General features: G+C 47.3%; 1 protein-coding gene across 2 annotated transcripts; it reads right to left on the bottom strand.

Moving 5' to 3' along the window:
- Window positions 1-67: 67 nt before the first annotated feature.
- LOC123102340 (uncharacterized) lies at window positions 68-6234 on the bottom strand. Of its 2 annotated transcripts, XR_006448916.1 has the most exons (6): window positions 5577-6234; window positions 4548-5492; window positions 2060-4418; window positions 1752-1842; window positions 875-988; window positions 68-729 (listed from the first exon to the last, which is right to left on the bottom strand). XR_006448916.1 is itself a non-coding variant. In XM_044523650.1 (3 exons), the coding sequence occupies exons 2-3, from the start codon at window positions 4975-4977 to the stop codon at window positions 3885-3887; spliced, it is 942 nt and encodes a 313-aa protein (XP_044379585.1). In that variant the 5' UTR covers window positions 4978-5492; window positions 5577-6214; the 3' UTR covers window positions 3632-3884. The 2 variants fall into 2 exon arrangements, 1 of the variants encoding a protein (XP_044379585.1); XM_044523650.1 differs by lacking the exons at window positions 68-729; window positions 875-988; window positions 1752-1842 and having other exon boundaries at window positions 3632-4418; window positions 4570-5492; window positions 5577-6214.
- Window positions 6235-17659: the final 11425 nt, after the last annotated feature.

Below are 17659 nucleotides of genomic sequence, written 5' to 3'. Positions count from 1 at the left end.
TACTAACTTTAGTACAAAGTTAATACAAAGTTGGGTCATCTATTTTGGAACGGAGGGAGTACATGGCTTAAAGCTAAGATAGAACCAATTGTAAACATACTCTTTTGTCATCTCTAAATTACATGTAAGACTTAAGATAAAATTGTCTTATCAACCATTGTACATGCCCTTATGGTTTCTGCCATTTATATACCCAAGTAACCAAACATCTAGAGTTGACGATTCTCTCTCTAGTAACAAACATCATTGTTTGCATAGGCTCCACCAGAGCCTGATTTTGCTTTACCATTCTATGATCTTTACCAACTGCAGGCAAATTGGCCCATAGTTACAAATTCCAATCATTTCATTGAAAACACATGGGGCAAAAAAAATGTTTCACTGCATCCAAGCCAAACTTACTGTAGTGCCCATTCTTCTTGGCCTAGCGCCTTGCAATTGAACTTGTCGAAGACCTCGTTTGCCTTGTAGGTGCAGCCTGCTCGGCATCAGCGATGACGTCCAGGAAGGTGCGCAGCTTGCGCTTGAGCACCCTGTGCCGCTCGCTCCTCCATCACCTTGTACTTCTCCAGCAGGTAGCTGGATACCTTCTGCTTCACAATGGACAGCAGCGGTCCAACCACTGGTGGCCACCAGCTCTGCCATCGGACTGCTCAGAGCTCGAAGAACCACACACAGGGCGGAGAAGATAATGGTGGTGTGAGCAAAGCTAGATCCTTGGTGCTGAACCTGGAGAGGGAACACACGGGGAATCAGACCTGCACTTTAGAGTGGAGAATGGCGGGGATGCAGAGCTCAAGTCCAGCCATTTACTGCATGTTTGTGTGGATCAATTGGTTGTGACGAATATAAGAATAGAGGAAACAGATCATACCTGGTGTTGTCAACGGCAAGCGGGACCAAAATGGCGGTGACATCCAAGACGGTGAACCTCAACCTCAACACCAGCATTCTCCTTCAGAATAGTCAATGACCAAACTTCAGAGATCTGCCAGGTGAGCCAGAAAGATAGTTTACGAGAAGATAAAAAAAGAAAATTTTCAGGTTGATACAAGAAGCAAATAAATCAAATATCTTTTTCGAGAAGATAAAGGATAACTGGATTCTCACTTTAGTAGAGAAAGAATATTTGGATTAAGGATAGTTGGATGAGAAGTGTGCTTAGAACAATTTCGTCAGTTTAAAAGGAAGCACATACATATAGACAAAAAATCAGCAAATGTGCTATAAGAACACCAACAAATAAGTGATAACAATACTCAGACCAGCAAAGCCATATCTTGCAGAAATTAGGTGTGACATCGGTAAAACAACAGGTTCACAAAGTCAGCCGAATCTATTGGTTTGCTGTCAGTCACCTTAACAGCACATTTCTTTATTGGTCTACTTTTTCCCTGATGCAGTATAGTAACCAGAGTTTGTGTGTCACAAACTGAATCACCCAACACTGCCAAAAAGAATCACCTAATTGCTTCAAGTTACTAACACAAGTGATGCCCGACATTACTATTGAGTTGCTTAAATATCCAAGGCACTAGAGTTATGCAACTTAATTCCCTGAAATAGAAAATTTAGGCAACTTAAAATTGGTCGATAGACAGCCTAATTTGCAGGTTGCAGTAAACACCATCTAAGCTGGTTTGGAGCTCAACTTTATGAAACTTAATTGGAATCAGGACGCATCATAAGCATTAGTTCACATAAAAAATGGTACTGTCATGTTCCAGAGCACCTATTTAACAGAAACAAACCTGTGACATAGGAGGGCAGATGCCGAGTGGCCAACGGCAAGCAGCTTGAAGAGGGCGCTAGTCAAGGTCACTTGTACAGAGGAGTTGGCTGCTGGCAGATATAAGTGACCAAGAATGGTTAGAAACATAGAATGGAATGTCAATAAAAGCAACATTAATAATCTTCAGCAACTATCACAACACAAGTAGCATTAATAAGCCTCAAGCAACAATAACAAGTTACTAAAACATATTACAATTATTTGAGGTTGCAAGCTAACTACCAGGAGCAGAAATTCGTATAAGCGATATATATAGAGCCAGCTTACCTAGGGAGTAGAGGTTAGCAACTGGTAGGCCATGTAGGTTGCCTGGAGCTGCTGGTCCAGCATTTCCTCACCCTCCCGCGCCCATCGCGCCATCAGGATCTGCGGCGGCCTCCACCACGACTACGCTGCTATAGCTGAAGAGGAGGTGAGCTGCCGGTGATGATCCCTCGCAGGGAGCCGCGACTGGCTCAACTTGGGCCTGGGATAGCCTCGCACAATCGACACTAGTAGAAACCTTAGACCAAATCTCATATTTGCCGGCTGCTGCTGTTGGTTGGTAACTTCAGACATTTCACATTTTCTCCAGGAACCATTTATGAGCTAGCTAATTTCCCTCAACATATGTACACTTGCTTGCACGTACATTTGTCAATATTACATTTTGGTACATGCATGTGAGAAAATATTTTCCAAGCAAGTGATTCTCAGAAGGGACTGCCACAACTAATAACTAGACCCTCATCCTTGACCCATCTCTGCTATTTTGGTACATGCATCTGAAGCGGTGTTGATGAACAATCACACTATGATTGTTTCTGACTACCATATATAGCATCTAGCTCTAGCAATTCAATTTTGGTATTCATATAAATAAAAAGATCACCTTCCCCTTTTTTCATATTCCAGACTACTAGTAAGCTAACAGCAGGAACAGGACAAGCACAATCAATCAATTCTTTAATGTCAGCCAAGCTTCCAGTTTCCACACATACATACATGATAGGAATCTCAAGACTAAAGGGCACAAGAAGGAAATGAAATGAAGAGCATACCATGCTTGGCCCAGCCTCCAGAAAGCATCCAGCTTCTAGGCCAGCTTCATGGAACCCATCCTGGAAAAAGAAAAGGGATGGAACTTCCTGACTCTAAATTCAGGGCGCCAAGCTATCTGTAATATCTATTTTATCTAATGTGGCAGAATTGCAACTCGGGTCGAAATACGTGATCCAAAGTGTAATTTACTGAAAGGAACATGACTGATAGTACAGCATAATCCTCGAAAATAGGAAGAGCCAAGATGACAACAATGAGGCACACACAGCATTCCTATTTTCTACCTAAGACCCGGAGAAAAACATATTCATGCTAACATAGGAAAATAAGCGATAAACATATCAATAGTTCAATATATATGAGCACAACAATAGGAGATGCACCCTTAAAAAAACAATTTCCATGCATGCATTTAACATTACTGAGTCAAAAAGAGTTTGCTTATGCAGACCTAAATTTAATCTTTACCACTTTCAAAATAGACAGAACTTAGTTGAGAGCAAGAAAGTTTATACTTTATTACAGAAAAAAAACATTAAGCCAACCTTTCTACCATTTGACCATTGTAAATATATATACTGCATATGTCAGGCTGATAATAAATCTGAAGATTGGAGACCTGAGGTCTGGCTGGGTCAACCACAAGTAAGGACTTAGTATGCATCAGGCTAACACATTTGAACACCGTACCCATAATGCGTATAACATAGACCAAGCAGAAAACACAAGTGCGTCAGTTGCTTTACAACTTGTAAGATAAATTTCTCCAAAAACCTATCAAACTTGTAAGAGGTGGCATAGATAATTATCATGATATTCAAAACATTTATTAATAACTATTTTTGCCCTAAGGCATCAGTACAAGCTTCGGTTGAGGGATAAATAAATAAGAATACAAATGCAGTGACTACTGAATTATGGAGAGAGCACCGAAGCTCCTTGAAACTACATAGACGATAAATAAGAGTACATATGCCATGAATGATTTACATGGACAGATGGACTCTAGATTTTACTGATGACGCCATGCATCTTATTTTTCAATTATTAATTAGGACCTGAAGTGAATCACAGCAGGCGAAGCCATGACCAACTCCTTAGTAATCTCCACCCTCAACATATCCTTCTGCTCACTGGTCCGTGGATACCGAGAAGGACAGACCTTGATACTGGGATCCAAGTCCCTGCAGCGCTTACAGACCTGCCAGTCATACAGAGATATCTCCTTCAGGTTCACTGCAATCTCCATGACACGCCTAACGTATCGCACAAAGTTGTCCTCAGGTTGGAAGCCGTAAACGGTGAGCTTAATCAGATTCTTGTGCTTAAAATGAACTATAGATGGTTGGTACTCCACATTTGCTTTCTCACAGTAACCAAGTTCCTTACGGACATCCTCGTCTGTCTCCATTTTGCACAAATGATCCCACACCGTGACGCATAGCTCCTTTAGGGAGCTTGCCGCTTCAAGAATGAACATGGTCCAAGCGATATCACATCCTTGCGGAAGATTGTCCAGATTCACAATCTGTAGCTTGCCAAGCACATGCACAAGCAGTCTGGGGCATTCAGGTAGAACCCAAATCTGGCACGGCACACAAGAAGCAAATTAATAACAATTGGGCAAACAAATTACATCACACCCTCAAGAGCTAGAAATGACTAACATAAGTTTGTAAGTACTATTATAAGCAATTAAAGGAATGAGACATACATAGGTGGCGGCTACTGAGTACCTTTTCACTTCTAAAATCCAGATGGAGGTCGCTTATCCAGGGTACATTAGCAAGGAGCTGACTTAACTGGAGATTACTAGTTGAGCTAACACCATCTTTTTCGAGTGTTAGCTTTGAAAGCTGCGGGACAGAAACAAAAATCAGGGGATCTTCTTGGTAAGACCAACCAACATATTTGACACGTTGGAGTTTTGGTAGACAGCTGAGTTGGACTGCTTCAAATTCCCCATAGTCGATGTGGAGCTCAACAAGTTGAGCATGTTCTACTTGAAGCACAGATTGGACCCCTGCGTCACAATAGGAGAGACGCAGTGATTCCAACCTCTTACAGGCGCTGAGGATGTTGGGGATGTCCAGTTCACCAAACCTCATATTGCGCAGCCACAGGCGCGTGAGACCAGCAAACATGGCAGGACAATCACCAAGCCAACTATTGAAGCGCTTGGGGCATAACAGAGGAGATGGTCTTCAGTGCATTTCAAACAAATCGTCTCCGTGAGGACCACAAACTCAGCAACATCGAGCTTTTGGGTTGCCATGGCATGGGCGACGACTTGGCTGATGGAGAGACATTCATCAGGCCTCAAACAGAACCTGACCCTCAGTTTGCGGATGGGGATCTCAGGATTCCTCACACTCAGGACCTTCTCAATGATAGCAGCCACAGCAGTGTTGTACTGAAAAATACGATTAGTGGTGTCGACCTTGGGCTTGATGTAACGCGCAAGGGAACCAATGTCTATATCAAGCAGCGAGAGCATGGGGGGAAGCTTGAGCATTCTCTTAGAGAGGATGCAGGTTCTCAAGGCATCTATCGTGCGAACCCTCTCCAGGATGTTGAGTAGAACGTGATCTGGCAGCTTGCTAAGCCTATCAACTTCAGCTTCATCCGAAGCTGCTTCGTGGCAGCGAGCTTTGGCTTTCTGCATCGCATTAATCAAGGAAAGAAAATGAGCCTCATGGGCATGAACAAAGGAGGAGAAAACATGAAAAAAAAAGACACTTACATTATTGTTTTCCATCTCCCGCAAAGTCCCTCATTGGCCAGGGATAGCCTCATTAGATGGATCAAAGAAGTCGAAACCTCCTGCGGCTAGTCCGCTAACAAGGGCAGCACAAGAATAGGAGAATCACATCCTAATGATTACTGACTATATCTCGTGACACAAACTTTGCTATTAATAAATATAAAAATAAACGGCTCCTTTTCTTCTCTTTCGATTGCGCAAGGCCTGGTTGCTCCTCTGAGGCTGCCTTTTTTTATTCTATGGATTTACGGACGGATTTTCGGTTCCAATCCTGATTAGAGCATCTCCCTCAGGTCGAGGATTTGAATAAAAAGAGCTCCTTTTCGAGTCGAGTCCGCTTGGGATCTGAACCCCCAACCGAAATCGGCCCACGATTACACGAGGAATCCCGTGCCTGCCCAAAACACAAAAAGGACATACCCCTGGACGGAGGAGGCAAGGACGCGGCGGGGAGTGGTTGTCGCCGGCGGCCGCAAGGGCGATGAGGAGAGCTGGCGGCGGCCTGCCCAAAGGCGCGGAGGGGATCGGGTCAACTAGGGTTTCTTTTCTCTTCTGGCGAGGCTGCTGTACTAAACTCAGGGTCTGTCTAAGATGATGCCATCCCTATTTGTGGCCCTATAGTTGACAACTTTTTTCCACCGATTCTATTTCTTTAATTGTCCAGCCAAGCTGCTGTTTTATTGCGCACATACCCGGAGTCGAACTTCGAACTTACTACTCGAGCATCTCCAGCCGTGCCGCGCCTCCATCAGGCACTCCTCGTACATTTTTATCGCGTCAGCGTCAAAAATCGGCCCAGTCGCGACCTCAGAAACCCGTTTTTCACCGTTTAAGGCCGAAATTGATGTCGGTGGATCCAGATCGAACCCGGCGCGCTGGGGCGCCCGAGGTCACCGAGGCGAGTGGTATTGGCATGAAAGCGAATGGGCACGTCGAGTCAGCGAGACGCCGCTTCGCCGTCCTCATCGTCTCGGTTCCCGCGGGAATCAATGCGAAGGCTGCCGCGCCGGCCAGCCTCCATTGATACTTCTCACGGCCGGCACAGTGAACGCGCTGCGACCCGCGTCCAGCCACGCGTGCCCGGCATGCAGCCCATCACCGCCCCGCTACGGCTATAAAAGGCGACCTCCCCGCCAATGGACGCCACGGCTCTCATTTTCCCCTCTCCGGCGTAGATAGCAACACTCCTCTCTTCCCGCCGACGAGAAACATGGTCGAGAGGTACCCAGGCGACGGCACGAACGGCTTCGGCCGCCGCCACCTCCAAGAACACGAGGCGCGCCTGCTCTACGAGGCCGAGTACCCGGCGCCCCCGGACATGCGGGTGCCGGGGACGTGGCGGCTGAGCGCCGGCGGCGTACCGGTGCCACTGGTGCCCGAAGGAGCGGCGCGGCGTGCCGAGATCGCCCGCATCCGCTCTTCCCTGACGCAGGCGCAGAGGGACGAGCCGCGCTACGCCGCCGACAGCCACACCCTCTGGACCATGTACTTTCAGCGCCGCCTCGAGGAGCAGATCGCCGCCACCAACGGCGTCATCCCCCGCGGCCGCTTCAACGCCGACGGTCGACGCGGGTGGTGGGGCATGCCAGGCCGCACCCTCGAGGTTGTCCTCGACCACATCAAGACCGGCAACGTGCCACTCCTTGAGTACCCGCAACGGCCGTCCTTCTCTCACCGTCGTGGTAGCTCTTGGACACCGCGGCGAATGGAGTCGGGGTCGTCCTCGTCGTCGGGTTCTGGCTCATCGGCCGCACTCCGCCCCGTCAAACCCGAGCCGGAGGAGACGCCGCTCGGGCGCCGCACCCGCAGCGGTGCCCTCGTCATCAACGAGGGTGCCCGGCCCTCCCCGCCTGGTCTGGCTCCGGGGAGGCACTCCCTCCGCCTGGTCCGGCCGAAGCCCGAGCCGGGGCTTTTCCCGATGAAGCCGGAGCACGTCGAGATGGCAGCCCCCGACGACGAGTCCGCTCTCAAGTGGGCGAAGGAGGACTACGTTCGTGAGCAGGTCCATCGCCAGCGCCGGGCGTACGCGGAGCTCCAGGCCCGGCGCCGCGGGCATGAGGAGGGCGGTGTCATCGTCCTCGACAACGACGAGGAGGACGAGGCCGGGTCGTCCAGCGCGCCACCGCGCCTCGCCGACCCTGGCCAGGCTTGCAGCAGCGATGTCGCCGGCCCAAGCCAGCCGCGCGATGATGGCGACGACGATGACGACGATGGCGGTGACTACACCCGCTTCTACAGGCTTCTCGGCATGTAGACGGCGGCGGCTGTTGGGGAACATAGTAATTTCAAAAAAATTCCTACGCAGACGCAAGATCATGGTGATGCATAGCAATGAGAGGGAAGAGTATCGTCCATGTACCCTCGTAGACTGTAAGTGGTAGCGTTATGAGAATGCGGTTGATGTAGTCGAATGTCTTCACGATCCGACCGATCCAAGTATTGAACGCACGGCACCTCCGAGTTCAGCACACGTTCAGCTCGATGACGTCCCATGAACTCCGATCCAGAAGAGCTTCACGGGAGAGTTCCGTCAGCACGACGGCGTGATGACGGTGATGGTGTTGCTACCGACGCAGGGCTTCGCCTAAGCACCGCTACGATATGATCGAGGTGGATTATGATGGAGGGGGCACCGCACACGGCTAAGGGATCAATGATCAACTTGTGTGTTCTAGGGTGCCCCCCTGCCCCCGTATATAAAGAAGCAAGGGGAGGAGGCCGGTCGGCCCTCCTAGGGTGCGCCAGGAGGAGGAGTCCTCCTCCTAGTAGGAGTAGGACTCCCCTTTCTAGGAGGAGGAAAGGAAGGGGGGAGAAGGAAGGAGAAGGAGAAAAGGAGGAAAGGGGGGCCGACCCCCTAGTCCAATTCGGTTTGGGCTAGGGGGGCCGCGCGCCCTGCCTCCTCTCTTCCACCACTTGGCCTATGAGGCCCAATACTTCTTCCCCGTATTCCTGTAACTCCCCGGTACTTCGAAAAATACCCGAATCACTCGGAACCTTTCCGATGTCCGAACATAGTCGTCCAATATATCAATCTCTACGTCTCGACCATTTTGAGACTCCTCGTCATGTCCCCGATCTCATCCGGGACTCCGAACTACCTTCGGTACATCAAATCACATAAACTCATAATATCGATCGTCACCAAACGTTAAGCGTGCGGACCCTACGAGTTCGAGAACTATGTAGACATGACCGAGAGACGTCTCCGGTTAGTAACCAATAGCGGAACATGGATGTTCATATTGGCTCCTACATATTCTACGAAGATCTTTATCGGTCAAACCGCATAACAACATATGTTTTTTTTGACTATATACTGCGAGGCAACAGCCTCACAGCCCTTTATTCAAATCAATAAAACAACAGGTTCTCTGTACAACTAAGGAGAAAAGAAAGAAAATACAAGACTTACAAAGAGAGCTATCATACTTACAAAGAGAGTTAGGGGAGAGAAGCTATCCAAGCTAACAGACTGTCCCTATATTTACATTTGATTCTGTGAGCTAATAATGAAAGGTCATGCACAAAATTCCTCCTCCAAGCTCTAAAACTAGGAGTCACATTTATAAAGATTTTGCCATTCCTCTGCATCCAAATGTTCCATGTTGCAGTAAAAACCACCTCAGAATAGAAAGGCATATTGAAATCCTTCCTAGAAGCTGAAGCCATCATGAAAGTAGACTGGTTGGGTGCTGCTGGCCAGGAAATCCCAAGATAATTCCAAACTCTTTGACTAAAGTTGCAAGAGAAAAAAGGGTGGACTCTATCTTCATGAAAGGAAGACTGGCATAGACACAAGTATCATCCTGGATATTCCAATGCTTTCTCTGCATCATGTCCCGTGTGTTAAGGCGATCCATCAATAAAAGCCAACCAAAAACCTTGATTTTGAGGGTACAGGAGCATTTCCAAATGTACTTGAAAATTGGGTCAATCCTCAAATGAGAGAAGGTGAACTCATAGTAGAGCTTAGATTGATACTCTCCAGATTTAGATGGCCATTTCCAAACATCCTTCTCATCTGGATGCAAGCTGATGGGTTGTAACAAAGTCTGGAGCTGAGCTAGTTCCAGATATGCCTCCGAAGAGAAAGGTAGATGAAAACCTTCAACAGCCGACTGGTAAGAAAAGAAGTCCTTGACTGTTATCATATCATCAATGGCAAATGAATGAAGTCTAGGGAATCGATCCTTAAGAGCAATCATTCTATTGTCAATTTGCCAACGATCAAGCCAAAAAGCCCATAATGTCTCCAGCATGCACGTGTGGTGTGGCAAGCAAACATAACTTTTCATACAACTTGAGCACATCACGCCACCAAAAGGAGCCACAAAGCTTAGTAACTTGTGGGGCTGACGAATGATAATAGGAATCCCAAATAAGTTGAACCCATGGGACATCTTTCTTATTGAAAAACTTGAACAGATGCTTGATCAGAAGAGCTTCATTTTGCACTCCCAAATGAGTGACTCCCAGCCCGCCATACTTCTTTGGCTTACAAACCAACTCCCATGCAGCTAGAGATTGTCTAGGAGTTTCAGTATTCCCCCTCCAAAGACACTGTCGTTCAATCCTTTCAATCTGCTTGAGGATACCTTGCGGTATAGATAAGGAGCAGAGAAAGTAAATGGGCATGGGCGTGAGGGCTGACTGCAGGAGTTGAAGCCTACTGCCTTGGTTGAGGAGACAAGAGGTTGCAGATGATCTTCTCTCAATGCGATCAACAAGAGGCAGTAGATCGTAAATGGTTGGCCTAGAGGTGCCCATGGGTAAACCAAGATACGTGAAGGGCATTGATCCAACAGAGCATCCAAGTAAAGCAGCAATACGAATTCCTTCTTCCTCAGATATGTTCATTGGGATGAGGGAGGATTTACTGAAGTTGACCCGCAAACCCATGGATTCAGCAAAGTTGTGTAACATATCCTTGAGAGCAATCAATTAGCTGTCAACCACAGGCAAAACTATCAGTGTGTCATCCGCATACTGAACAATCGGATAGTCATTAGACCTAGTTGGGATTGGTAGGCTGAGGATATTATGACTGCACATATCATTCACCACATATTGCAGAAGATCCACTGCAATGACAAAGAGAAGAGGTGATAAAGGATCGCCTTGACGAACACCACACTTGCACTGAAAATGTTGGCCAGGAACTCCATTTAACAAGACCGCAGAAGAACCAGATGAGAGAAGGTTAGTGACCCAACCATTCCAACGATCATCAAAGCCCTTATACTGAAGAATTCTAAGAATGGCATCATGTTCAATCATGTCAAACGCTTTAGTGAAATCCAGCTTCAATAAAACAATGGGCCTCTTTGAAGCTTTGCATTGGTGTATATATTCAAAACACCATGCAAGGCAGTCTTGGATAGAGCGACACTTGAGGAAGCCATATTGGTTTTGGTGGATGTATTGGAGGATTACTTTCTGCAATCGATTCGCCGGGAGCTTGGTTAAGAACTTAAGGCATGTATTGGTTAAAGAGATTGGCTGAAAGTCACCAACAGACTCAGGGTTTAACTTATTAGGGATGAGGGTAATGAGGGAGGTTTTGAGACATTCCAAGCTGCATTTTCCCTCATAAAACTCTGCAACCAACTTCATAAAATCTGTCTTAAGAACACTCCAACATCTCTTCAGGAAAAGGCCTGTAAATCCATCCGGGCCAGGGGCACGGTCAATCGGTAAATGTTTAATTACCTCCTCCACTTCATCATCAGTGAATGGCCTGGATAAAGCCTCAAGTCCATCAACTCTATTCAGGAGGCTATTAAGGTCAAAGTTCATGCGAATACCCTTGGCTTGACCCATGCGCTGCTTGAAATCAGACCAAAACATGGAAGCTAACTGATACGACCACCCATCATCTAATTACTGAGATCATTCTTGTTTGGCCTAAAGTCGATGGTATACATGTTCCAAGGTGTGAGGATGCATTAGTAGGCATTACGTGCAAACATACCATAGTTGAATCAGGACATGAAGGAGCTCGCGTGCGTATAAGTGGGTCCAGCAAAAAATTAATTAGAAGCCATCAAGTTACGTACTACGTGAACGTGCAAGAGTTTGTTCCAGACTCAGAAGGAATAAATCATGTTGATTATTTTTTTGGGAGACCCCGACCACCAGAACGACCAAGAGTTACATGCACTAAGAAGTTTCTCACGTGGAAGATCTTCTGTTTAAAGGAATCGGGATGGGGGCCACCAGCTAGAAAAACTAAATTAACCAAAGCACAAGTAATAAAGTCCAACTTTACTTTGAGTAGGTCTTTTGGGTACATGCCGAGATGTAAAAGGCAATCTAGTTTAAATCAGGTAAGAGTCCAGTACTTTTGGAAAGCTTGCGTGCATTTAATCTTTGTTAGATGGGTTGGCTATACTAGTATAAATAGCCTTAGTATGGTCAATGTAAAAGTAGGTTATTTTTATATGAAATAGAGATGTGTTTTCGAGGGTAGAAACCCGTATCAAGTTTTTGAGGTAACTTTAGAAAACCTTTTTGTTGCGATTTCTGCAAGGAAATTGTTTTGCGCGTGAGGTGCCATCGTACAGATTGTTTCTCTCATGCTGAGCCGCAAGGTTCAAACCCTCTACTTCATGTACATCGCGTGCGCGGGCGAGAGGTTACTGCTACTGAAGGTGGAGTGTCGTGAAAGGTCGGGCCGCAACAACGGGTCGGATCTCGCCATCGAGGTTCAGTCCATATCACTAACTGATGACGATCAGTCACGACCTCACCCGCAACATTTTTAATGGAGGTGATGGTATTCCTTCGGTATCGTTCTGTAGCCATGGCATGGAAAAATTTCGTGTTTTCCTCGCCCGCTTTGATAAATCTGATGGTACAATGCTGTTTCCAGTAGATAAATTGCAAACGAAGGATATCCTCAAGATGGAGCTTAACGATTTTACGAAAATTTATCTCCGGCCAAGTGAGCGCCCGGAGTTCCTCCAAACTATCAAAGTGCAGGATCACCTTGTTGCAATCAGCAATTAGGGCTTTAACCTTCGAAAGGCTTACGTGCCACCTCTTGAGAGCATAATGGAGGGCTTTAAACTTGGCCGAAATTGTACGAGCAGCAGAAGACCTCTGAACAGGCATGTTCCAAACTTCAGAAACACATTCATCAAAACCTGGGAGATTTACCCAATAGTTTTCAAAACGGAAGACTTTGGCTTTCGGAATAGAAGTGGCAACAGAAACCATACAAGGTACATGATCCGATGTTGTCCGCGCAAGGGGCATGACCATAGTATTAGGGTGATCTGAGGTCCAAGATATCGTGGTGAAGAACCAGTCAATCTCCTCAAGAAGAGGATTTGTTTGCATATTGGACCATGTATACTGTCTTCCTTTTATTGGTAATTCCACCAAACCCAGGTGCCCAATAATTTCGTTGAAGAGAAATATATCATTAACATTACCCCCAGGTAAATTACGGTTTTCCAAAGAACGCATGAAGTTAAAATCACCGAGAAGCAGCCATTTCTCATCAATTTGTATGTTGAGGTTATATAACCATTGAGCAAATTCATCTCGAGCAGGATTCTGACATGGACCATAAACTGACACTACAGTCCAAACTTCAGAAGTGTGTGCAGATGTAAATTCCACAATGATGCCATAGGAATGAGTTCCAATTGATTTCCTAGAGAAGAAAGCCGAATTCCAAATAATCAGGAGACCACCAGAAGCCCCAGACGATGGCATATACACAAAATTATCAAAGCGTCAAGGACAAAATTTCCCAAGAAAACGCTGATCAATATGCATGCATTTAGTTTCTTGCAAACAAATGATAGAGCACCCACTTTCATCTATCTTCTGCTTAACTGCAAGTTGCCTCGCTTCAGAGTTAAGACCGTGCACATTCCAACACAATATCTTCTAGTCTCTAAAGATTGTCTGATTCATTACAAACTAAAGAGAAGAAAAGTAAAAGTAGATCACACAATGACCTACAACATCGACCGAACATCATCATAAAGTTCAACATCAGATAACAAAAGCAAAGATAAGTGGCGATTAAATGGGTTCGCCAGCGACCCATGTTGTGGCAGACTTCATTCATCGTCAGAATTCTTGGAAGGAGTGGCTTCAGAAGGATCAGCTACAAGCTTCTCCGCCGTGATCTTCTCAGGGGCAATCCGCAGACGTGCGCCAATGCGTTGAAGGTCAGAAATTGCAGTTGGAGGAGGCACAACTAGCTCATCAGGAGCGGGCGCAGACTGGACAGGCCGGGCACTGGTTTTGCGCTTCTTAGTGCGCTTGACAGACTGTGGGCTGATTGGGGGCGCCTGACAGAAACCATTACGCAAGGCGCGAAGTCGGGCACTACGACGGACCTGGGAATCCAGAAGAATCGGCCCAACAAAAGAAGATTTACGAGATCTCTTATTGCTGATAACAGGCATAGCGGAGAACTGAAACTTCTCCGAGACAGGTTCAGACAGTTCAGATGGCTCATCGAAGTAGAGTGCACGAGCAACTGGGCGCTTGACTGGTGATAGCTGACAGAAAACCTCAGAAGCAGATGGAGGAGGCAACAAACTAAGATCCAAACTTCCAATAGAGAGGCTATGACTCAACGATTGCTTGATCAAGTTAAACAGAGGCATCTGCAAAGGTCACGGGATGACTGTCGAATCAAATTGCTGCATGTACTTACAAAAAGTACGAGTCCACTGCATCTGTGGGGGCAAAATTGGGCCAAAAAACGTTAGAACCTGACCAATATGGAGAACCTACTGAGCTAGAAGTTGAGCTTCGGGATGAAGGGGCACAATACTAGCATTGTGTACAACAGCAGGGCCATTGTCATTATTAACTGAATCATCCGAAACTTGCAGCACTATGGACTCTTGAGACTGAACTTCGACAAGTTCCTCAGGTGCTGCAGCATTGTTAGGGACGGCATCATGCTGCACATTGTCATTGTCAACAACAGGAGGAGGCACATCATTCCATCCTTGTTTAGGAAACTCCGGCATTACCCAGTTGTGATTGTTGAAGTGCATTTGGCCAGGGAGGGGATGTGGATTTCCATCGAACGACATTGGATCTTCATCTGCAGGCAACACATCCGCAAAATCCGCAGACAGAACATAAACTGGAGCAGACCATGAAACCCTAGTACCACCAAAATCTCCGAACTCCCGATAAACCACACCTCGAGGCACCATAGAAGGGGCAGGGAAGGACACATATGCCAGAGTCCGCACCAACAGAGGATCGGCCTGATGCCAATAGTGAAAACGGCCAAAGGTGCTAATCACATCCGCAATATATTGCGGCCGACGATAATCCAGAGGAATTCCCAAGAGCATCACCCAACCATGGCGAAAACCCTGAACAACTCTGTAGTTGGTCCCTCATCATGCGGAATAAACGAACAAAGCGATCGTTGCCTAAATCAAAGGGTGGATGATCCACCATAACTTGCCTAGAGATTGCACTACGGAATCGGAACAATCCAACTCCCTGAATCCATGGCTGAACATCAAGAACGTCTCTCTCCAGCCGATTAACAACAAAGTCACTAACCATGTTACAGTAGAGTTGAATCTCCTTAGGCAGCGGCGCTGGCTCGACGATGCCAATCGCATACTCCTCATGTCTTCTGTCCGGCGCAGCAGCTGGAGCAAAAAAGGTGCGAGGGAGACGGAGCGGCCCTCCATCGATGATCTCGAAGCCCGGCGGCATGTACGGTAGAGGATCCAGCTCAAAGTTGGCCATCTTCAGCAAAGGTGCTGATGGTGTGCACGACAATGATGGAGGTGTTGTGATTGGAGGTGGCAGCGTATCTGGTCACGGGGCGGATGGTGGAGCTAGGGGAGATGGTGGTAATGGTGGTGGCGGAGGCGGAGCTGGAGGGGATGGAGGTAATGGGGGTGGCGGAGGTGGAGGCGAAGTAGGATCTGATGACGAAGCTAGATGTAACTTGTCGATGGGACGTATCAATGGGCAGGCTGCAGCGGTAGGGTGGAGGGAACTCGAGGCGTCAAGCCGTAAAACCGGTGGTGGGCTGTCAGATGGACTCTCAATGACGCGCGGGACCCACCTAAAACCTCCTGCCGGTGCAGATCCTGTGCAAGATTTTGCCCTGTGGCCTGGCCGAAAACAACGGTGACAGCATGTTTGATTGGTGCAACTGGAGGTGATATGTGCCATAGAAAAGCAGTTGTGGCATTTCCAGACATTAAACGCCATTTCATCAACCATAGAAGAAAATCCATCCAAATCCTTAACAGACTGGCCCAAAATCCGGGTGGGCGATAAGTTACGATTCTGATTGACTTGCCATGCACTGGGAGATTCGGCATTGACTGGGTTCAGAGAGCTTACGCATGTCTCAGAAGGTGGGCTGCTGGGCTGGGCAGGAACGGCCCTAGATGACACAATGGGCCCATCAATTGCTGGTAAGTCAGGAAGGTGGTGATTTGAAAAAAATCCCAGACCCGCCCAACAGATGCTCCGAAGATTGAGGAACCAGCTCAGGCGAGATTGACGCCGATCGAGCGGGTGGCGGAGGAACCGTACCAAAACAGATTGGTGGGGTGGCCACTATCCACCGGACTTCCGATGCCGGAGGAGAATGAATAATGACACGCTCACGTTGATTAAGAACATAACCCACATCCTGGACAGTGTCAATGCATGTTTGTGTGGCAGGGTATTGATAACCCTTGCAGGCAGGATAGTTTTGAAAAGTAGCAAATGAAAGTTTCTTCCTGCAACTAGGGCCAGACTTCAAAGAAGATTTAACAGGGGGTTTATGCATGGCCATCATACCCATTGTAGCGCGACGTTTGGTAGGACTAACAAAAATCCATTCAGCATCACACTCTTTTCTCCAAATCAAGACCTCACGTCTCCAATTTGGACCACCATGGCCCCAAAGGTGGAAGAAACACTTAAAATGCTCACAAGCGAAAGACCGAAGAGCAAGAACATGGAAACCAACTTTTTTGCATGAAACATGAAAGGAGAATACCTTGTCACGTATAATGGAAACCATGAACTCGATCGCCAATCCACCAATAGCGGCCTCAAGAGCTGCTGCAACCGAATCCTCTAAAAGGCGGAAATCATGCCTACTAAATGAGACCACCATGATGAAAGAATCCGTGCCATCTGAAGGATGAACCGAGACGCCACAAGATCTATAGATCTCATTTGCAAAAACCAGCCCCTTGGAGAAATCCAAGCCAAGGGTAGAACCAGAACCCTGATCCATCGAAGATGGTGATCCTTGTAGAGAGGAGGAGACGCCGGAGAGGATGAGTGGATTGGTTTGGGAGTTTAGTGGCTAGAGAGGGAGATCACCGGAGAGCCTATCGGCGTGGGTGGAGGTGGGGTGGGAGCCATTTTTCTTCCATACATGAAGGTCCTTATTTGTGACACCCCGAGACCGATGCGCCAGGTGTCTTCCAGTTATTCGCCGTCATTGCCATGTCATTTGCTTGCGTGTTGCATGTTGTCATGTCATCATGTGCGTTGCATCATCATGTTTTCAAAACCTGCATCCGTCCGGGTTTCCCCCAGTTCTTTCTGTTGTCAGTTCTGAGCCCAGACACACTTGCACGCGCCCGCGGCATGTCCGAAATATTATTTTACAAGTGGCCGGAAAATGTTCTCGGAGTGGGTTGAAAGTTGGCGTGCGGTCTTATTATAGTATAGATAGACCGCTTGTCAAGTTTCATCGCATTCGGAGTTCGTTTGATAGCCCAACCATTAAACTATAGCGACATTATAGCCGGTCTAACGTCGGATGTTTTCCGTCTCTGGAAATAGTCGCTGGGGCTCCCTCTCTTCTCTTCTCTCAGCTCGAGACCGTCTACACAGCTCACTACTCACCGCCAGGCCCTACCTAACCTCTCTCATCAGCCCGCGACCCTCCTCGCGCGCGCGCCCGAAAGCTGTCCCGGACCCGACTCGGACTGTCGCTACCGTTGTGTCCGGATCACCCCCGAACATCTACAAAACGTCACTGTTTCTTTATTTGGACTCACCAACCTTTTTATCTCGACCGTCCGATCTAAATCAGAGGG

The sequence above is a fragment of the Triticum aestivum genome, chromosome 5A, assembly GCF_018294505.1.
Source record: "Triticum aestivum cultivar Chinese Spring chromosome 5A, IWGSC CS RefSeq v2.1, whole genome shotgun sequence".
In the NCBI taxonomy this organism is placed as follows: Eukaryota; Viridiplantae; Streptophyta; class Magnoliopsida; order Poales; family Poaceae; genus Triticum; species Triticum aestivum.
This window is presented reverse-complemented; position numbering and strand designations above follow the sequence as displayed.

Bases quoted from the DNA above. Each gene is read 5' to 3' on its own strand.
- LOC123102340 (XM_044523650.1), bottom strand. From the start codon at position 4,977: ATGTTTGCTGGTCTCACGCGCCTGTGGCTGCGCAATATGAGGTTTGGT. The intron at 4,419-4,569 runs GTACTCAGTAGC...GTGCCGTGCCAG, and splicing joins TGGATTTTAGAAGTGAAAAG to ATTTGGGTTCTACCTGAATG.